The sequence below is a fragment of the Giraffa tippelskirchi genome, chromosome 3 (genome assembly GCF_054371585.1).
Source record: "Giraffa tippelskirchi isolate mGirTip1 chromosome 3, T2T-mGirTip1v1.2.pri, whole genome shotgun sequence".
Classification (NCBI taxonomy): domain Eukaryota; kingdom Metazoa; phylum Chordata; class Mammalia; order Artiodactyla; family Giraffidae; genus Giraffa; species Giraffa tippelskirchi.
Genome location: NC_137277.1, coordinates 185,656,969 through 185,679,012, shown reverse-complemented (window position 1 = coordinate 185,679,012; position 22,044 = coordinate 185,656,969). Strand labels below are relative to the sequence as shown.

Here is a 22,044-nt window from a genome sequence, read left to right as displayed (position 1 = left end):
ACTCCCCCTATTATCAGTAAGATTCACTCACGTCACTGCATATTTTGGGCCTCTCCTGCCTGCCATCATAGTTCAAGACCTCCATGAGTACAGAATCTATTCTGCTCAGCCCTCTGTCCAAAGCGTCTGCTGGTCTCAGGGCTTCTTGTCCTTCATGGCTACTGCAGGAAGTTTCAGGCCAAAGAAGAGGGCTTGGAGGAGCCGGGCTGAGGTTGTAAGGAGTGAATTTGGTTAACCTTTCACTCCCAGGGAGAATTTCAATTAGATACTTGGAATTTAGATGCTTGGAATTTACTTACTGACTTACTCACTCAGTCAACAAACATTCACTGCTCTCCCAGTTAGGGCTGGGCCCTGGGCCAGGTGCTAGGATGCTGCAGGAAGTCACCTGGGTCCCCACCAGGAGATACACAGACTTGAGTCATTCTGTTGTATTGAAAGGGGATCTTCCGGGTAAGTAGAGGGAGAGAGAGGACTCAGAGGTCAGACTGCTGAGATATAAATGCAGGCCTTGTTCCCATTGGCTGGTGAGGCTGGGCAACCCACACATACCCTGCACCCCATCTTTGAGATCTTGAAAGTGGCCCTGACACCCAGCTGTGTGGATTAGTGGTTCTCAGACTCTGTGGTCTTGGGAGCGTTGCCAAGGACCCTACAGACCTTTTGTTTATGTAGATCATTTCTTTTTTAGTATCTGCCGTATTGAAAATGGGACTTCCCTGGTTGGTTTAGTGGTGAAGAATCTGCCTGCCAAGCAGGAGATCCGGTTTCGATCTCTGGGCTGGGAAAATCCCTTGGAGAAAGAAGTGGCAACCCACCCCAGTATTCTTGGCTGGGAAATTCCATGGACAGAGGAGACTGGCGGGATACAGCTTACAGGGTTGCAAAAGAGTCGGACGTGACTTAGTGACTAAACAACAACAACAATATTGAAAATGAAAATTGAGAAATGCTTAAAACTTGGGAATACCCAAACACGCATGCCATTTCCCATCAGAGCAACGGCACAGTCAGGCCCCCAGGCCTGTGCTCAAGTAGAACAAGAACCAAACCCCCAGATCCCAAGTCCGATTTTATGAGAAGCAGATGCAAACCTTTTTAAAAAATAGTTTTAAAAACTGGCATTACAGATGGTCAATATAGCAGAACCAGTTGGCAAACTATGAAAATATTTCTCCTCTGGTGAATCGATAACAGCTACCCCAAGCCCCGTGGATGCCCCGAGCACCCTGGCAGCCTCAGCCCACCCTCAAAGACCCTCCCACTATTGTAAATAATTCTAGAAAGAATACCCCTGTGATTATATTTCCTTTCGATTAACACCTAGAATTGAATCACTGAGTCAAAAGGATGCACATCCTAGGGCTTTAGAGGCATAGTCTCTAAATGCAAAATATTTTGTCAGTTGAAATTCCCACCAAGAAAGTATGGCAGTGCCCATCTCCTCACATCTTTCTCCAGCGACGGTCTTTATTTTTTTCTAATGCTTGAAAACCCAGAAAGTAAAAATGATATGTTGCTTTAGTTTGCATTTCTTTGATTCTTAGAAATTCTGACTGTCTTTTCTTGGTTTCTTGGCCATTGACAGAGCCTGTTTTTATTGATTTAAGAGAAATCTTCGTATATAAAGGAGATGCAAGGTGTTCTTTCGTGGCCCAGTGGTTAGGACTCAGTGCTTTCACTCGCAGGGCCCAGAGTAGATCCCTGGTCATGGAACTAAGCGGAGAAGGCAATGGCACCCCACTCCAGTACTCTTGCCTGGAAAATCCCATGGACGGAGGAGCCTGGTAGGCTACAGTCCATGGGGTCGCTAAGAGTCAGACATGACTGAGCGACTTCACTTTCACTTTTCCCTTTCGTGCACTGGAGAAGGAAATGGCAATCCACTCCAGTATTCTTGCCTGGAGAATCCCAGGGACGGCAGAGCCTGATGGGCTGCCGTCTATGGGGTCGCACAGAGTCGGACACGACTGAAGCGACTTAGCAGCAGCAGCAGCATGGAACTAAGATCCTGCATGTCTCACATTGTGGCCAAAAAAAAAAAAAATGATGCAACTGCAGAGTAAATGCTTGATTCCAACCTGATTTGAGTATTGCCTGTTCCTCTCCTACTCGCTCTAACCTCCTCCACGGAGCTAGGGGAGGAATTGTTTTTGCCCAACCCAAGAAGGCTTTTTATAGGAGAAATCTTGAGAAGATGGAAAAGAAGAGATACTGAGAGATGCCAAGTGCTTTTTATTTTGGAAGAATTTCCTCTCCAATCTATCCCTCCCTGCTTCAAACTGGAAAGACTGCTATGTTCTCTTGTAGCCAGAATAACTGAGTCATGAAAGGGTGTGATCTTTCCGGCTTGCTACACCCCTGGGCCAAATGGTTCCCCACCCAGGAGATCGCCTCACACTTGAGTTGTGCTGACCCAGGTAAGACCCAGCTTCTTGTCATGTCAGCAAGCCCTGACTCACTGCGTCTCTGCTCCTCCCCAGCTCTGTGTCCTCACAGGAGTCCCTTAACCTCTCTGTGCCTCAATGCCCTCTGAAACGGGGAAAACATGACCCAGGTAGTGGCAAAAATTAGAGGAGGTAATGTGTGTGTACAAGGCACTGGACACAATGCTTGGCACAGTATAGGTGCTCATAATTTGTCAGATTAATAACTGATGATTGCTTTCCTTTCAGTTTGTTCTTATGGGGTGTGTATGTCCTTATTTGGTTTTCTCTGTTTTTTGTTGTTTTTTTTTGCCACACCACACGGCATGTGGGATCTTAGTTCCCCAAACAGGGATGGACTGGGGGCTTCCCTGATAGCTCAGTTGGTAAAGAATCCGCCTACAATTCAGGAGACCCTGGTTCGATTCCTGGGTCAGGAAGATCCCCCAGAGAAGGGATAGACTACCCACTCCAGTATTCTTGGGCTTTCCTGGTTCAGACATTAAAGAATCCACCTGCAATGCAGGAGACCTGGATTCAATCCCTGGGTTGGGAAGATCCCCTGGAGGAGGCCATGGCAGCCTTCTCCAATATTTTTGCCTGGAGAATCCCATGAACAGAGGAGCCTGGTGGGCTACAGTCCATGGGTTGCAAAGAATCAGACACAACTGAGCAACTAAGCACAGCACAGCCAGGGATTGAACTTGCGCCCCCTACAGTTCGAAGTGCGGAGCCTTAACCACTGCACCACCAGGGCAGTCCAAGCTTTCTGTTTTTATCTACTGAAAACATACTCAGCTTTTCTGAAAAATGATAAACCAAACCTCTGTGCTTCAACCTACAAGGGTTAGAAAACTTTGGTGACAAGGAGCAGAAATTAACTGGAGCTTACTAGAAAAGAAGAAAGGAGAACCCATTGTAAAGACTCAGGGGTGTCTCACGGATCCCACGAGCTTGAAATGGAGATTCTTTCCTCTGTTTCTCCCTGTGGGTCTGCTGTGTACCCTTTTCTGTTTGTCTCCCTCCTTCCCTTGAGACTGGCTTTCTCTGCCACCGTGGCCACCAACTGCTTCTCCCAGTTAGAGTCTCAACTGCGTGCAGATTCACTAACAGCCTAAATTCCAAAACCAGGTGCCAACTCAAATCTCAGATCCCAATCAGGTGTTCTCCCTTGAGAAATACACAGTCATGCACTGCTGGAGGGCAAATGAGTTCATCAAAGCTGCTTTATACAGGCGGGGAAAGACTGGGCCAGCTGTGGAGCACAAGTTCTCCAAGAGATTGGGTGGAGGTGACTAGAAATTGAATTCAGAGCTTGCAGAATTGATCCCAGAAGATCAGTGCTTGAAAGAGATTCCTGTATTATCTAGTCCAATCTCTAGCCACATTAAAAAAAAAATTTTTTTTTTATAAAGAAGGAAGGAGGTCCAGAGGTACGTGGTTTGTTCGAGGTTGTCCCAGCCAGTCAGTGACAGAACTGAAATCAGAACTCAGGTCTCGTGACACCATGGATCAAGTTCAAGGTCAAGTTCTCAGTGAGGGAAGCTCCATCACACTCCCCACTCTCTGTGGGTGCAAGCTGAGGCAGAGTGGCATGCCCAAGGTCCCCCAGCTGGATGGTGCCACATCTGAGCTTAGGTCCAGTGCTTCCCATAAACTCCTGCTGAAGAGGGAAGGTGGGCAGGAACCAGAGAAGAAGATGGAAAAGGGGGGAGGGCAGGGGAAGGATGGGGGAGGGGAACTGAAAGAGGGGAGAGAAGAGAGTGCCTCACCCTGGACAGGATCACCCTGATGGAGCTTGTCCCCTAGGAGGGCTAGGCTCCTCCGTGCTGGTTGTGGCTGTGAGTCTGTCACCAGTACTGCATCTGGTTCTTTCTCTCTATGACCTTGACCTTGACCTTTCTGTCTTCTTGGTGAGCCTGATGGATATCAACCCCAGTTCAGTTCAGTCGCTCAGTCGTGTCCGATTCTTTGCCACCCCATGGACTGCAGCACACCAGGCTTCCCTGTCCATCACCGACTCCTGGAGTTCGCTCAAATTCATGTCCATTGACATGGTGATGCCATCCAACCATCTCATCCTCTGTCATCCCTTTCTCCTCCTGCCTTCAATCTTTCCCAGCATCAGGGTCTTTTCCAATGAGTCATTTCTTCACATCAGGTGGTCAAAGTAAAGTATTGGAGATTCAGCTTCAGCATCAGTCCTTCCAATGAATATTCAGGACTGATCTCCTTTAGGATGGACTGGTTTGATCTCCTCGCAGTCCAAGGGACTCTCAAAAGTCTTCTCCACCCCCAGGTGAGGTCTTTCCTTCCCCTCCCCTCTCCTCCTTGACATGTCCATCTCCCCCACCTGGTTGAAGGCTCTGATGGGAAATAAAAGTTCCAAAGTAAAAAACCCAAACAGAGGCCAAAAACTGGGACCCACAGGCCAAATTCGATGCTCGTAAGGTCTGAGTTTGGCCCGAATAACGATTTTATGAAATTTGAAACACCTTGAAGAACCAGGTGTAACACCTAGAGTAGACACTGTACATAGTCTTGTGACATTTTATTCTCCTTTCATCCTGTTCTCGAAGTTGTCTTCACAGTTAGGGAGTATTTCTCTATGCTCCAATTTCCATCAAACATAAGAAAACAAAAGCTAGTGAGGGATAGGTGTTTCAAGAAAAAAAATAGAAGTATCTTTGTGAACGAGAGCTCATTTCCATATATTTTATTTATTTATTTATTTTTGGCTGTGCTGCACTTTCCTTGCTGCACATGGACTTTCTCTAGTTGCAAGAAGCAGGGGCTACTCTTCACTGCGGCAGATATGAAACATAAACTGCAAATCCCTATGGCTTCCCTGATAGCTCAGTTGGTAAAGAATCCACCTGCAATGCAGGAGACCTGGGTTCTAACCCTGGGTTGGGAAGATCTCCTGGAGAAGGGAAAGGCTACCCACTCCAGTATTCTGGCCTGGAGAATTCCATGGGCTGTATAGTCCATGGGGTCGCAAAGAGTCGGACACGACTGAGCGACTTTCACTTTCACTACAGATAAACTACTTTTCATGCTGTTTTTTCTAGATATTCACAGCAGCACTCAAATTAAGCATACTATTCTATAACGCTTCTTACTTTAAAAATGTCCTTGCAGGAACTTCCCTGGTGGTGCGGGGGATAAGAATCTGCCTACCAATGCAGAGGACATGGATTCGATCCCTGGTCCAGGAAGATATCACATGCCTCAGAGCAGCCAAGCCTACATTCCGAAACTGCTGAGGCCCATGTGCCTAGAGCCTGTGGAACACCACAAGAGTAGCCATGAGAGAATAGCTCCCTGCTTGCCACACGTAGAGAAAGCCCTTGCAAAGCAACAAAGACCCAGTGCAGCCAAAGTAACTAAATAAAATGTCCTTGCCATTTAAACATGTTTAAGAGCTAATGAGTGCTTTGTATTGAATCTCAATTTCAGTAGCTAATGAGTGTTTTCTGTTGAATCTCAAAGTGCAGTAGTTTGTTTAGTCATATCCATTATTAAATGAAAATGTGATGAATGATTGAAGAAATTACTATGTGATAGATACCAGGCTCGGAGAAGGCAACGGCAACCCACTCCAGTACTCTTGCCTGGAAAATCCCATGGACGGAGGAGCCTGGTAGGCTGCAGTCCATGGGGTCTTGAAGAGTCGGGCCCGACTGAGCAACTTCACTTTCACTTTTCACTTTCATGCATTGGAGAAGGAACTGGCAACTCACTCCAGTGTTCTTGCCTGGAGAATCCCAGGGACGGAGGAGCTTGGTGGGCTGCCATCTATGGGGTCGCAGAGTCAGACACGACTGAAGAAACTTAGCAGCAGAAACCAGGCTAAGCTCTTTACACACACAGAACCCCATGAAGCAGGCACTTTACTCCCATGTGAAATAAGAAAACTAGAACACAGTTTAGAGTTGAGGATAGCCCAAGGTCACAATCTTCTAGGAATATCGTTTCTAATTTTATTAAAAATTGCTGTAAGCATTTTGGTAGATAAACTTTTGCATGTGTCCTCGATAACTTGATTAGAATAAGTTCCTAATGAAACAGAGTGGGTAGGCATTATTTTGGAGTCTTCTGACATATCCTGCCCAATGGTCCTTGAGAAAGATTAGAACAGCCATTGACAATGTGTTCCTTTAGACAGTATCTGAACTTTTGCGCGGCAGGAACTGTCCTTGGTGCTGAGGGTATCACAGTGAAGAAAAAGAAGCTGTACTCATGGCATTCGCAGTCTTGAGGACCTGTGTGTGTGTGTGCGTGTCTGTGGTGGAGGTAGATGATAATATAGTGGATGATGACAAGTGCTAGAAAAATCTAAAAGGTGAAAGGACAAGGTATGAGTGCGACAGTGGCCAAGAGGGACTCGTCTAAAATGACAAATCTGAAGCTCTTGATGCCTGATTCCACACACATTTTGGCTAGTGAGATAAGAGAGTTTCATGCTTATGTCCTACTGAGGCACCTACCATGTTCTAGATGCTAAAAGAACAAAGCACAAAGCATGCGGGCAGTGAGATAGATAGAATCCGCCTGCAGATGCAAGAGATGCAAGATGCTGTGGGCTCGATCACTGGGGCAGGAAGATCCCCTAAAGTAGGAACTGGGAACCCACTCCAGTGTTCTCGCCTGGAAAATTCCACAGACAGAGGAGCCTGGAGGGCTATAGTCCATGGGATCGCAAAGAGCAGGACATGACTGAGCAACAACAATGAGTGGACTAGATTAGTAGACTTGGAATTTAGACTCAGCTCTCAAGAAATATCTGTTACATTGGAGACCTTGGTTTTTCCACTTTGAGATGGGGATGATGCTAACCTCATAGGCTTGCTGTGCAGGTCTGTGAGCTGGCACAGAACCAAGTGAGTTGCCAAGTTCATCAGGTTAATTGAAGAGTTTGTCTTTATTGAGGAGACTGGTGTTTGATGAGGAGTTGACTTCATTATCCTGGTTTAGCCATCTGCCAGTTATTGGTTCTTTGGCAACCTACTTCTACCCTCAGTTATCCCCTTTAGAAAGAGAAGAAATTTTAAAAAAACATTGGAATTATTTATATAAAATTGCTTATTAAATCTTTTCAAAGCCTCTTACCTCTCCCCTCTCCCCAACCCTCTTGTTCTCGTTCTTGTGCTTAGTCATGTCAGTCGTGTCCAACTCTGTGCAACCCCATGGACTGCATCCCGCCAGGCTCCTCTGTCCAGGGGATTCTCCAGGCAAGAATACTGGAGTGGGTTGCCATTCCATTCTCCAGGAGATCTTCCCAACCCAAGGATTGAACCCAGGTCTCCTGCACTGAAGGCAGATTCTTTACTGTCTGAGCCACCAGGGAAGCTCAACCCTCTATGAGTTATCAATAGAAATGGTAGCTCCCTTCCTCAGGTCACTAATTTTTGAGTCCACGAGGCTCACGGTTCTTTGTGGCTTCTGTCCTGCACAGCTCTGCTTCTCTTCCATGGAAGAAGGCTTCTGACTGGAACCTTTTTCTCCATCCACCAAAACTTTTCCTGATCCCCTTTCTCAACCCTTTCACCCACGGCGGTTGTCACCTCTTCCTCCTTCTGAGAGTCTCACCGAGAACTGAGAATGACCATTCACAGAGCTTGCTGTGTGTGACCCCAGGACCGGGAACCTACCTCTCTATAGTGCTGTGGTGGGGACTGGTGTTTAATTGATACAGACGGGATACTGAGGTTTTGAAGCCTAGAGGTTTGCTCAAGGACCAATAGCTGAAAAGGAGGCACTTCACCAGGATTCCAATCGTCTACCCGATCTATAAGGCCCAAGTGCTGGCCAGCTTGTGGTCAGCCCACCAGACCCTTAACATCAGCCACCTCGATTCTTTCTGTGTGTGCTCTGTCCTGGACTTCCAGTTAACTGAGACATCTTTGAGGGCAAAGGTGATGCCTCTGATGAGCTTTGTGTAGAGTTTTTTAGAGGAGTAAATACAATGTCTGCTTAAAAGGCATGCATGCAATGTACTGTCATACTGATGGTCTTCTTCTGGGAAGGTCTTTCATCGGTAACGCACCCTTGCTTATAAGTGAGCTTCCTTGGTCTTCAGACACGGCAGCACGTTCTTTGGGGTACCTTGGTTGGAGAACATCTTAGTCTTTAGAAGGTATGAGTATTAGAGTACTTGACACTTGTTCTCCTTCTTATCCTGATTAACTTTTTTTAGAAGATTTTTGACGTGGACCACTTTTAAAGTCTTTATTGAATTTGTTACAATATTGCTTCTGTTGTTTATGTTTTGGTTTTTCGGCTCCCTGACCAGGGATTGAATGTGCAATCCCCCATGTTGGAAGGTGGTGTCTGAACCACTGGACCACCAGGGAAGTCCCCAATGCTTACTTAACTCTGCTGAGAGTTAATAAGTCCTTTCTCTTCTTTGGCTTTTTTCCCCATCTCTGTAATGAGCACATGGAATGAGATCAAAGGGCTATTCAGATTCTAGGAATCTCTGCCTCCTAAAACGTATGGGCTCAACTCAGGGGCAATGCCTCTGAGATTTAGAGTAACTGCCACTATTTAGTGGGTGCATAGTATGTGTCAAGTATTGCACTTGGTGGACTGAATGTGGTCTTTTGTGTCTTTACACTGGTCTGCAGATAGGCACTGATATTGCCGTTTCATAGCTGAGGAAGCCCAGGCTCAGAAGTATGAAGAAATTGCTTGAAGTCCCATGTTAAGTACAGGCTGGTACCTGGGACAGGCTTTCTCAGGGCCGAGTAAGTTGCACCTTGGGTTGCACACATTGAGTCCTGGTTCAGAGACTTGAAGATTACTAGGAAGCAAGGGAACGTGGAAGGCACAACGCTACTAGAAGCCCTAGACTCCATCAAGCCCCCTGCCCACCTACAGACAAGCCCCTGCGGCTGCCCCTGCCTCACAGCTTGTGAGATCTTCCCAGATCAGGGATTGAACCCATGTCTCCTGCATTAGCAGGTGGATTTTTAACCACTGGACCACCAGGGAAGTCCCTGAAGCCTTTTCTTGATGCATTCTTTCTTATGCATGGACTAGGACTAGGATTACCTTGCAGTGATCTTGGGGTTGCTAAATGAGGTGATGTATAAAACAGCTGGCCTAGGGCCACCTAACAAGTTAGATAGCTGCTATCATGATAATTCATTTTTCTAAAAGATGAGAACCAGTACACATAAGACTATCTATCACTAATAGATACCATTTATCCTCAGCTCTGCCACATCCCGGATAAGAAATGTGGGGTTTCTCAGACTCCCTGCTGTGAAAATTAAACTGGAATGGATGAGATTTGCTTTGCACAGAACTTAGTGTACCCTGTAAACATTCACTGTAATTTACAATGGGTCCAAGGCAGCTGACCCCTTAGCTGGTTAGAGCCACCTCCTTTGAAGGATGCCTGGCTAATGCCCTCCTGATCCCCCATTCCACGCACCTCCTTCTCCCTGGTTCCAGGTGATCATCCTTAGCCACCCTGGCAGCATTGCAGCTGGCTACACATCCATTCTGGACTGCCGCACCACCCACATCACCTGCAAGTTTGCAGAGCAGAGAGAGAAGCTTGACTGGCACTCAGGCATGAAGCCGGAGGACAAGCCCAAAGCCCTGAAGTCTAGGGAGGCAGGCATCATCCAGATGATCCTGAGCAAGCCCGTGTGTGGGGGATGCTTCCCTGAGCACCCACCTCTGTATAAGCTCCAGCAGCAACTGACTACCCAGATTGCCCCCTCCTCCTCCCGGCTACAAGGAGCTGGCTGGCCAACATGTCACACCTGAGCCAGGAAGCAGACCCTGGTCAGAGGATCTGTGTGCCAGGTTAGAAGGGCCCAGAAAGGGAAAGCAGCTTGCCTAGTGTCACACAGGGAGGCAGAGGCCACTTTAGAGCCTTGCCAACTCCAAGCGAGGTCCATGCACCAGCAGCATGAGAATCCCCCAAGACTTGGTTAGACATGCGGATTCTCAGGCTCCATCCAGACTTGTTGGATTCAAATCTTCATTTTAAGAAGATCCCCAGGCAACTGAGGTGCACATCAAAGTCTGAGAACCACTGATCCGGAGGAGGTGGACCGTAAAGAGATCAGTAGGGACTTTTTTCCCTTCCCCAGCTCTCTGATGCAGTGGTTTTCAAACCTAGTGTATCACCATAACCACTGATGGAGCCTGTTAAACCCAGAGGCTCAAGTGCTCCAATTGCTTAGATTCCCCAGGTATCTTATGCATGGCTGGGCTTGAACTTCTAGAACTTTCTGGACTCAAGCCATAGTGAGTAGGCAATTCCTACTCTGTGCTAGTCTCTGTGCTAACTTAGATATTTACAAATAAACAAGCCCCTGCCCTCAGGGTCTCCCAGTTACTGGAGAAGGGAGTGATCTTAAAATGCCTATTTTTTTTCTTACGGTTTTTCTTTTTAACTTTTTATTTTATATTGGAGTCGAGCTGATTAACAATGTGATAGTTTCTATTGTGATTATATAATGATTGCCGCTGCTGCTGCTGCTGCTGCTGCTGCTGCTGCTAAGTCGCGTCAGTCGTGTCCGACTCTGTGCGACCCCATAGACGGCAGCCCACCAGGCTCCACCGTCCCTGGGATTCTCCAGGCAAGAACACTAGAGTGGGTTGCCATTTCCTTCTCCAATGCATGAAAGTGAAAAGTGAAAGTGAAGTCACTCAGTCGTGTCCGACTCTTAGCGACCCCATGGACTGCAGCCCACCAGGCTCCTCTGTCCATGGGATTTTCCAGGCAAGAGTACTGGAGTGGGGTGCCAGTGCCTTCTCCATATAATGATTACTCAGTTAATATCATTATATCATGATTGATCAACAAAAAAATAATAGAACTCTATATCACCCAAACTACGATTTAATAGAAAAGCTCGTAATCACTTTTTTATGTCAATAAAAGCTTTTATTTTATATCATAATCAAATTCTAGTCTTTTCCATTGATCAAATCTGAAAAAATTTACATTTTAGCTGTAATAGATTTACAAAAACATTCTTCCACATTTCATTAGAGCATTCCTCCTGCTTTTATTCCAGTGCTCAGAAATTTAATGAACAAAATCATTTTGGTGGTTTAGTTACTAAGTCATGTCTGACTCTTGTGACCCCATGGACTGGAGCCCACCAAGCTCCTCCATCTATAGGATTTTCCAAGCAAGAATACTGCAGTGGGTTGCCATCTCCTTCTCGACTGTAATCACTTTTTAAAATCCAGATGCATATGAGAACTATCTTGAAATATTTTTGAAAAATGCAAATGCTCAGGTATCGTTTGTTTTTTCCTCCAGAGCTCCAGGTATGTTTCTAATGAGCAGTCATGTTTAAAAACAACTGGACTTTATGATGCTCTTTTCCTCTTATCTACTTTGCTTCACTTTTTCTACTTCATATTCAGCACTCCCATTTCATTTAGTTTATGTTTTCCAATTTCTCCACCTATTCTTTTTTTTTTTCATGTTCTTTCTCCAGCCTTTATCAAGCATAGTAGAAAAGCTTTTGTATGTTATTGTTAGTCGCTAAGTGGTGTCTGACTCTTTTGCAACCCCATGGACAGTAGCCCACCAGGCTCCTCTGTACATGGTATTTCCCAGGCAAGAATACTAGAGTTGGTTGCCATTTTCTTCTCTAGGGGATCTTCCTGATCCAGGAATCGAACCAGTATCTCCTACCATCCTCCTGCATTGCAGGTGGATTGTTGTTTTTTTTTTAGTCCAGTTTTTTGTTTTTTTTTTTACATTTTAAATTAGTTTATTTATCTTTTAACTTTACAATATTGCATTGGTTTTGCCATACATTAACATGAGTCCACCATGGGTGTACCTGTGTTCCCCTTCCAGAACCCCCCTCCCACCTCCCTCCCCATCCCCTCCCTCTGGGTCATCCCGGTGCACCAGCCCCAAGCACCCTGTATCATGCATCGAACCTGGACTGGCGATTCATATCACATATGATAATTTACATGCTTCAATGGCATTCTCCATATCATCCCACCCTCGCCCTTTCCCATAGAGTCCATAATACTATTCAATATATCTGTGTCTCTTTTGCTGTCTCGCATACAGGGTTATCTTTACCGATTTACTAAATCCCATATATATGTGTTAGTATACTGTATTGGTGTTTTTCTTTCTGGCTTACTTCACTCTATATAATAGGCTCCAGTTTCATCCACCTCCTTAGAACTGATTCGAATGTATTCTTTTTAATGGCTGAGTAATATTCCATTGTGTACATGTACCACAGGAGACATGTGTACCCCAAAGTTCATTGCAGCACTGTTTATAATAGCCAGGACATGGAAGCAGCCTAGATGCCCATCAGCAGGTGGATTCTTTACCACTGAGCCACGGGAGAAGCTCCATGTATAAATAATATGTGTAATATATATATTTCAGCAAACCTTTGAATTTTTGCCTAGCTAAAAAATTTATGACGTTTTATTTCCACTTGTTTGACTTGGTATGAATAGAATGCTAGATTTCTAATTAAAACAATAAATAAATATGCAACAAGCAGCAAAGGCTCACTGTAAAGCACGGGGGGCTACAGTCTTGTAATGACCTCGAGTGGGAAATAATTTCAAAAATAATGCGTGTGTATAGGTATAGCTGAGTCACCTTGCTGTGCATCTGAAAGACTGTGAATCAACTGCACTTCAATAAAATAAATATATATTAAGAAAAAAATGTGCCAGCTTCAGGTGGACAGTCAAATGGCTAATTTCAGAGGTTGCCACCTGAATCTTGCAATGCTGCATTAGTTTCTCCATCTGCCAAAAATTCCATGAGACTTGAAGCCAACTGCCAAAGCCTTGCCCTCCACAATCTGAAGTTGGGGGAGATATCAAGAACCCCCAAGAGAAGCAACTGCCAGATTCACCATTAAACGTAAATGCAATCCACCCCCCGGGGTTGTGTTGAGCACAGAGAATGTGCTAGCAGCCTGGAGGCCGGGGGCATTCAAACGGTCGGGTGGTGGATGCCTCAAAAGCAAGCTTTCCCTGTGTCTTTTACTCACAGAAGCAGGAGACTTGAGGAACTAAGACTGTAAGTGCTGAGGCTTCTGGGTTTCCAACTGTTACAGCCAAGTAAACTTCATCTTCTCTGCCTGTTTTCCCATCTATGAAATGGACACAATGAGATCTACTGTGAGTTGTTGGGAGAATTAAATGAGCTTGTATGTACAACTCTGTGCATGCATACTAAATTGCTTCAGTCGTGTCTGACTCTTTGCGACCCCGTGGACTGTAGCCCTCCAGGCTCCTCTGTCCACGGGATTCTCCAGGCAAGATACGGGTGTGGGTTGCCATGCCCTCCTCCAGGGGATCTTCCCGACCCAGGGATGGAACCCGTGTCTCTTACGTCTCCTGCATGGGCAGGCAGGTTCTGTACCACTAGTGGCACCTAGGAAGCCCCTGTACAACTCCAACTATCACTTCTTTGGCTCACATGACCACCTTGTGCCATTGTCCCATCACGTGTCTGCTGGAAGTGTTCCCCACCGTTTCCCCACATCCTGTATCCTAGGTCGATTTGCCATGCAGGACATGAGGCAGACTATGGCTGTCATGGTCATCAAAGCCGTGGAGAAAAAGCAGCTACTAGAGGCAGGGTCATCACGGTGACCATAAAAGCTGCCAAGAAGTGAGAGGTGATGGCTATCCAACTTCTCCAGGCCATGGGCGGCCCAGGCAGGGCTGCACCCCGGAAAGAGTGGCTCAAGGAGAAGACTTGAGCTTGCCCTTCTCCTGCCTGAACTGTGCTAAACCTGCCCCTATCCCGGTCTTATTTTTATGGATGAGTTTCAGACAGAGGAATAAAACACAAGTCTTTTGGCCTTCGTTTCTACTGACCTGGATGCCTCAAGCAAGGAGGAAGCAGAGGGGGGCTGGGTCTAATTCTGCCCCTCTGCCTTCCTCCTGGGGACCTGACTGGTGCAAGACCCAGAAAGCTGGGGTCGTGGGGAGGAAAAGGTATAAACTGGGGAAGCCTGGGGAAGCTTCTGGCCCTGGCTTCGTTCATTAGCTCCTAGAACAGGACTGGACTCTGGGGTCAGACCTCCTGACTTAAATAGTGTCTATAAACATTACTGAACCTCTGGGTGCCTATTGGCCCATCTGTAAAATGGGAGCACAATAGAATTTGCCTCCACAGGAATGTTGAAGGTTGAGTGAGCTGGTACCACTGGGCATGGTATATTGGTATCAGTTAGCTATTCCTCATTACCACGTGTGGGTACTGCTGTCAAATGATTGGGCTGGAGAAAAACTGTGGCAGGAGGGAATGAGACAGGGATTGTAGAGGATAAGCTTTTACGTATCTTCCCAAGCACGTTTCCCTCAAGTTATTTTCTCTATTTGAACAATTTCAGAGTTACAGAGAAGTTGCAAGAAGTCCCACGTACACTTCATCTGGATTCTTCAAATCTTAAATTTACCGCGTTTGCTTTATCCCTTTCCCTCTAAATAAACATTTTTTTTCCTGACTCATTTGATAGTTAACTGCAGATATGTGGCCCCTTTCCTCCAAATACTGAATGCATATTTCTTAAGCCTAAAGACATTCTCTTCTGTAACCAAGCTCACATAATCAGGTCAAGCATTAAATTACCACACGGGCATTTCTGAAGTTTACAGATTTTGCCAGTGGTCTCAGTAATGTGCTTTATAGGAAGAGAAAATCCAAGATCACGGGCTACATTCAGCTGCCTGATCTCTGGAGTTCCAGAGCAGTCGCTCCCCTGGCTCTGCCCATCCTAGGGATCTGCCAGAGGCCCCTGCTCTGGACTAGTGCTGAGTGCTTGGAAGAGAAGGCTCAAAAGGTGTGCCTTTTCTCTTGGTTTTCTTCCATCAGCCCAGCTTCCCAGAAGCATCCTTTTGTCCCTAAGGATGATACAAGGAGAACCTAGAGGCTTCTACCTCCCCTCCAGAGAGGAGAGAAGGAATTACGGCTGTAGAAGAAAGCCCTTGACTCCTTTTCCACCAAAGCCCTGTACATTCTCTTTTCTCTATTTCTCCCTGTCAAAGAAACTCTCTGACTCAAGGCCAGCTTCCGTCCGGACTGTGGTTCCTGGCATGGCACCTCCTTGGGTCCTGCTGATGCAGATTTAGTGCCATCCAAGGGAGGTGGGTTACTGTCTGAGATTGGGGTCCTTGTCTGTCAGAGACTAATCTGTAAGCCACGTGCCTGCAGGATGACCTTTTCTTAATTATGTACCATGTCTAACATTTCTTGGGGGGAGAGGAGGGAGTTGCTTGAATACAGTGGGTTTATATTAATAAGAAGAAAAGAAAAAGAAAGTGAAGTCATTCAGTCATGTCCGACTCTTTGTGACCCCATGGACTGTAGCCTGCCAGGCTCCTCGGTCCATGGGATTTTCCAGGCAAGAATACTGGAGTGGGTAGCCATTACCTTCTCCATTCTATTAATAGGAGTAACCACTTACTGTGGGCCGCAGATATGGAGCCTATACTCTAGAGGCCACTAGCCACAGCTACCCAGCCCACACGTGCAACTGCTAAAACCTGCGGCCCTAGAGCCCATGCTCCACAAGAGAAGCCACCTCAGTGAGAAGCCAGCACACCGCGACTAGCAGCCCCAGCTTGCCACAACAAGAAAAAAGCCTGAGCATCACCAAAGATCCAGTACAGCCAAAAGGTAATGAAATAAAATCATTTTTAAAAATAATAAAAAAAAGGACTTCCCTGGTGGTCCAGTGGTTAAGAATCTGCCTTGCAATGCAAGGGACACGGGTTCGATCACTGGTCCGGGAAGATCCCACATGCCGTGGAACTAAGCCTGGGAGCCACAAGTACTGAGCTGGATTGCTGAGACCCCGTGCTCTGTGACAGAAGAAGCCACTGCAGTGAGAAGCCCACACACCGCAGCTAGAGAGTAGCCACCGCTTGCCACAACTAGAGAAAACCCATGCACAGCAACGAAGACCCAGGGCAGCTGTAAAAATAAATATATAAAAATTTTCAGAAAACATTAAAAAAAAAATCTGAGGGAAACTGAGGCTGGAGGTGATCTATTAATAATCAGTAACCTGCCCCCAAGATCTCATTGCTATTGAGGTAGCCAAGACAGGACCACATCTGTCTTCACAGCTTGAGACTCTTAAGCCAACACTGTTCAATTACTATTTATTTATCTGTTTATGGACACGCTGCGCTGCTGGTGGGATCTTCATTCCCCAACAAGGACTCGAACTCAGGCATTCTGCAGTGAGCGCACACAGTCCTAACCAGTGGACCGCCAGGGAATTTCACTAAATATTTAAATTCCATTTGTTTACACTGTTATAGAATAAAACTCTTACTTCATAATTTGCCTACTTAGTGTAGTCCTGGCCCGTCTCAACACTCAAGAAACACTCGTTTCTGAGGCTGCAAGTCGGGGAACAGCATTCAGCTTTTTTTTGGGTCCCCCACCCTGAACCCCCCTCCCACCTCCCTCCTCATCCCATCCCTCAGGGTCGTCCCAGTGCACCGGCCCTGAGCGCCCTGTCTCATGCATGAAAACCTGGACTGCTGATCTACTTCACATATGGTAATATCAATGTTTCAATGCGATTCTCTCAAATCATCCCACCCTCGCCTTCTCCCACAGAGTCCAAAAGTCTGTTCTTTGCATCTGTGTCTCTTTTGCTGTCTCGCACATAAGGTCATCGTTACCATTTTTCTAAACAAACACATGAAAAGATGCTCAACATCAGTCATTATCAGTTCAGGTCAGTTCAGTCGCTCAGTTGTGTCCGACTCTTTGCAACCCCATGAATCCCAGTACGCCAGGCCTCCCTGTCCATCACCAACTCCTGGAGTTTAACCAAACCTATGTCCATCGAGACAGTGATGCCATCCAGCCATCTTGTCCTCTGTAGTCCCCTTCTCCTCCTGCCCCCAATCCTTCCCAGCATCAGGGTCTTTTCCAATGAGTCAACTCTTTGCGTGAGGTGGCCAAAGTATCGGAGTTTCAGCTTCAACATCAGTCCTTCCAATGAACACCCAGGACTGATCTCCTTTAGAATGGACTGGTTGGATCTCCTTGCAGTCCAAGGGACTCGCAAGAGTCTTCTCCAACACCACAGTTCAAAAGCATCAATTCTTCGGCACTCAGCTTTCTTCACCGTCCAACTCTCACATCCATACATGACCACTGGAAAAACCATAGCCTTGACTAGGCGGACCTTTGTTGGCAAAGTAATGTCTCTGCTTTTAAATATGCTATCTAGGTTGGCCATAACCTTCCTTCCAAGGAGTAAGCGTCTTTTAATTTCATGGCTGCAGTCACCATCAGCAGTGATTCTGGAGCCCAAAAAAATAAAGTCTGACACTGTTTCCACTGTTTCCCCATCTATTTCCCATGAAGTCATTATCAGAGAAACGCAAATCGAAGCGTTCAGCTTTTAAAAAAAGACCGGTGTTGCAAAAAAGCCCAGGTCGCCCCGAGGACCGCCAGGGTCTCCTGCAGTTGCCATCTACGCCCACGAGGGGGCAGCCGACTCTACGCGGCTCGAGCCGCGCCTCTCTTCCTCTCCTTCATCTCGCTGGCTTGGGAAAAGAGCCCGCCTCCTGGCCCATAAGGCCCTGGGTCGGAAATCTCGTCCTCTCTTCCTGTTTTCCGTCATGGCGGTGAGTAGCTGATACCTGAGTTAGCTGTCCTTCATCCACCTCCATCCACGGCCGGCCGAGCCGCTGGAGGTTACCTCGCCCGCCGTCCGAGGAGAACGGAGCTCACAGTGCCGGCCGTGCCGAAACCGGCAGAACCTTGCGCGCTGAGGGCGCGGAGCTGGACCTTGTCGCCTGTCTCCTCCCCACCCCCCAGGAGTAGGCTCCGGGCGGCCGCCGGAGGCCCGGGAACACGGCCCGCAGGCTGCAGCGAGTGGCCAGCGGGCCGATCGGAGGAGGGGTCTGGGGTGCGGGGTCCGGGACCTGTTGCTGCTGGCCCCGGGGACTCGACACTTCAGCCCGGTGCTGGGGGAAGCCTCCGCCGGGTTCTCCCCTCGGGGCCAACCCCCCAGACTTGGCTGCAGCCTCTATCTAGACGGTTTCCGGATGGAGTGGGGGGGCGTGCACAGCCACGTGCAGGCTGGTTTTATTCCCCCCCCCCGCTCATCGGAAAAAAGGGGGCGCCTTCCATCACCCTATACTTTGAGCCCCGTGGGGTTCACTCTCAAGCGTCTGTAAGTTTACCCTCCGGTGCCTGTCCTGTTTCTCTCGTTCCGAACGTGGGGGAAGGAGAGACAGGACCCCCACCCCAGCCCCCCGCCCCGAGAGGCCTTCCTCGGTGGCTCCCAGATGAAAAGGTGACGATCGGTGTTAAACCCGTCGGGACTGCTTTGGTGATGAGCGGAAAGGCGCTCTGCGTTTAGGCTGGCCGCCGTGGCGGGGTTGAGCGTGTTGACCGCCGCCGCTTCCCTCTTTGCAGCAGGATCAAGGTGAGAAGGAGAACCCCATGCGGGAACTTCGCATCCGCAAGCTCTGCCTCAACATCTGCGTCGGGGAGAGCGGAGACAGGCTGACCCGGGCAGCCAAGGTGCTGGAGCAGCTCACGGGCCAGACCCCAGTGTTCTCCAAAGGTGAGTGGCGGCCGGCAGGTGAGGGCTGGCGGCTGGGGAGTGCCCCCGAAAAACGTCAGGCCCGTGTTGTATACCCAGTTGGAAGGTGACCGTTGGCATCGTTTAAAAGTATTGCTTTCCTGAGCTTTGTGAGAGTCGCAATTAAGCTCAGACTAGCCCAGGTAGAGATTTTTTCCCAAGTAAGGAGGATATGCAGTGAGGTGGAAATGTCGGGAATGCAGAAAATGGCATTTGGTTCGATTCGCAGTGAGGATAATCTAGGCGAGGGTAAAAACAAGGCTGCCTGCCTAGACTAACTTGCTTCATGCTTCAGATTCCGGCTCCATCACTTGCAAGTCTGAATTTTTCCTCTGGGCCTCTGCTTCCTTATTTGCATACAGGAGATGGTAATACAAGATTGTGGAGGAGAGACAGGGTTATATGAAATGCCTGCTGCCCAGCAAGCACAATGCAGACATTACATTTTTTGTTTTTAGAGATTTATTGCCTTAGGATAACGGAATATGGGGGTTCGCAGCCTGCCTTTTTATTACCAACTGGTCTGTACAAGGTAGTCTCTCACAGCTGCTTCTGTAAAATGGAGATAAGAGTACAGTAGGGTTTTAGCAAATATTGGTTGTTTTAGAATGCTAATTTTTTTTGGAATCAAGAGATGACGTTGTGGGAAGAGGGGAGTACAGTGGCTCTATAACAGTAACTGACTCCTTGTGATCCCCACCGGCAGCTAGATACACTGTCAGATCCTTCGGCATCAGGAGAAATGAAAAGATTGCTGTCCACTGCACAGTCCGCGGGGCCAAGGCAGAAGAAATCCTGGAGAAAGGTCTAAAGGTGAGGCCAATCTCTTCATGGGGTGATGGTAGAGAGCGCCAACCTAGCACATAGTCAATCTTCCGATTTGGGGGGAACTTCTAAAGGGTTTGTCCCTACTTCTAAAGGGTATTGGGGAAATCAGATGTTGTTCCTGGCCAAGTTACATTGCATTGTGTTTGGGGGTCCTGAGTGTTGCAAGCTGAGCTAGATATCGGGGTGTTGAGTTGACAGGGAGTGATTTCTGCATTTTTCTCCTCAGGTGCGAGAGTACGAGTTAAGAAAAAATAACTTCTCGGACACTGGGAACTTTGGCTTTGGGATCCAAGAACACATCGATCTGGGGATCAAGTATGACCCAAGCATCGGTATCTACGGCCTGGACTTCTACGTGGTATGAGTACCGAGTCTTTGCCACTCCCGGGCTATGAGAGTGGGCTCTGCTCCTCTTTTCCGTCTGTACTATCTTGGTGGTCACATGTTGGACTGGGGCTTTAAATGTTGTCTGTCTTCGCTCCCTGGGGACGATGCACCTCACTGGTGGCAGGTGTGGGGTTGCAGCCCTGACTCTAAACTACAGCTGGACAAAGGTTCCTCCTGTCGCGGTGCTTAGGGTCTAGATATAGTGAGCAGCAATGTGGCTCAGAGGTGGATGAAGGAAACAATTCCAGCCACTGAATTAACACTTTGAGAGATGGTGTTGAGGTTGCGTTTGGTGTTTGGGTTGGCTGCTCTTTTCCCTGCTTCTTCCCTTAGACCTCGGGAATGGGGTGGCTTCCATCCAGGGGCATAGAAGCAGGTTTGATGATGGAACTATTTGCTCGGGATGGGAATTTCAACGTAGACATGACCATTTGCGTCACTGAAATGTTTTGGCCCCCCAAAATCAAAGGAAATAGCAAAACCCTGAAGTCCTGACTAGGGTAAACCTGAAGGACGGCAGCATTCTGCTTATTAGGTTTTAGACAGACTGTGAGTTCGGTGCTCACAGGCACCACAAGCCTTTAATTAGAAGCACTTTTGAGCTGAAGCAGAGGAATCTGCTGTTTTTTAAAATAAAAGCACTCTGGGACACGGGAGCAGTGGTGACTCCTTAAGCCACCACTGGGAGTTTGGTGTGGGGAGAGGGGAGGTGCTGGGAGGCCAGCCTCCAGAGCAAACCTATCGTGAGGCGGTGAGTCGTTCAGGATGCTGGTTCCATCAGACCCTGGGGTCTTGGGTCTCCTGCACCAGAATTCACTGAGCCACCAGGTGACTCTCGAAGATCGATGCGCTCCAGTGTGTGAGTCTTATCCGTGTGCTCTTGACTCTGAGCTGGCTAGGTGACTGTTGGTTATTCCTGGGACAGGTGCTGGGTAGGCCAGGTTTCAGCATCGCAGACAAGAAGCGCAGGACAGGCTGCATTGGGGCCAAACACAGAATCAGCAAAGAGGAGGCCATGCGCTGGTTCCAGCAGAAGGTAAAGCTTGACCTGTCTCAGGTGGAGTGGCGGAATGTGGTGTTGGTGAATGGATTGGGATACGGGGATGCAAAACCTAGCACCCTTTGGCGGGTAGCTCTTTTAAAGGTAGAACATTTGGGCAACTTGGCAAACGGGCTTCCAGGGTTTGTGGTTTAAAAGAACACCCAGAACCAGGCTTCTCCCCAGCCCCATGAATGCAGGTAACTGGAAGGGGAGGAATATGACTTTAATAGGAACCCCTTTTTCTCAGGATCCAGTGCAGTTGAGCATAGTGGAGTGATTGTTAAAACTGGCCAGCTTCCTGTTTAGGGATATGGGATTCCAAGCCAAAATTCATGTATCTGATTTGAATTCTTGAACGTTAGCCATTTCTGCAATCATTACTGTTATCTCCTGTTCTGAAAAAATAAAATCTCTTCTCTTTCAGTATGATGGGATCATCCTTCCTGGCAAATAAATTCCCGTTTCTATCCAAAAGGCCAATAAAAATTTTCAATGAAGTGTACAATTACTGTTGTGTGTTCTGTGCAAGGAGCCTGGCCCTATTCAAGTCCCTGGACCTCAAGCCACTTAAAGCTTCGATGGGCATAGCTGGTGACCACCCTGTCCCCCCATGGACGCCAGAGCCTCCTGGCGGACCCCAGGCTGAGCTTCACAGCACTGCCCATCTCCCCGCCCCCATGTGGCAGGCTGTGGTGCCATGGCCCGGTGGAGACTGATTGTAGGGGGGCAGCGTGCTTGGGGCCGGGTTTGAATTCAG

The 22,044-nt window shown here is 47.7% G+C and overlaps 1 protein-coding gene across 3 annotated transcripts; it reads left to right on the top strand.

The window, feature by feature from the left end:
- Positions 1-18,039: 18,039 nt before the first annotated feature.
- RPL11 (ribosomal protein L11) lies at positions 18,040-21,789 on the top strand. 3 transcript variants are annotated; one of them, XM_081574485.1, is made up of 6 exons: positions 18,040-18,065; positions 18,862-19,012; positions 19,737-19,843; positions 20,085-20,216; positions 21,171-21,281; positions 21,712-21,789. In XM_081574485.1, exons 1-6 carry the CDS (start codon positions 18,060-18,062, stop codon positions 21,739-21,741), a joined length of 537 nt encoding a protein of 178 aa, XP_081430611.1. In that variant the 5' UTR covers positions 18,040-18,059; the 3' UTR covers positions 21,742-21,789. The 3 variants fall into 3 exon arrangements, with proteins under 3 accessions (XP_081430611.1, XP_081430613.1, XP_081430612.1); XM_081574487.1 differs by having other exon boundaries at positions 18,042-18,616; XM_081574486.1 differs by having other exon boundaries at positions 18,042-18,739.
- Positions 21,790-22,044: the final 255 nt, after the last annotated feature.

What these genes read in the sequence shown, in the direction of transcription:
- RPL11 (XM_081574485.1), top strand. An exon ending in ACGGCCTGGACTTCTACGTG is followed by an intron (nt 20,217 to 21,170) that starts GTATGAGTACCG and finishes TTCCTGGGACAG; the next exon opens with GTGCTGGGTAGGCCAGGTTT. An exon ending in TGCGCTGGTTCCAGCAGAAG is followed by an intron (nt 21,282 to 21,711) that starts GTAAAGCTTGAC and finishes CTTCTCTTTCAG; the next exon opens with TATGATGGGATCATCCTTCC.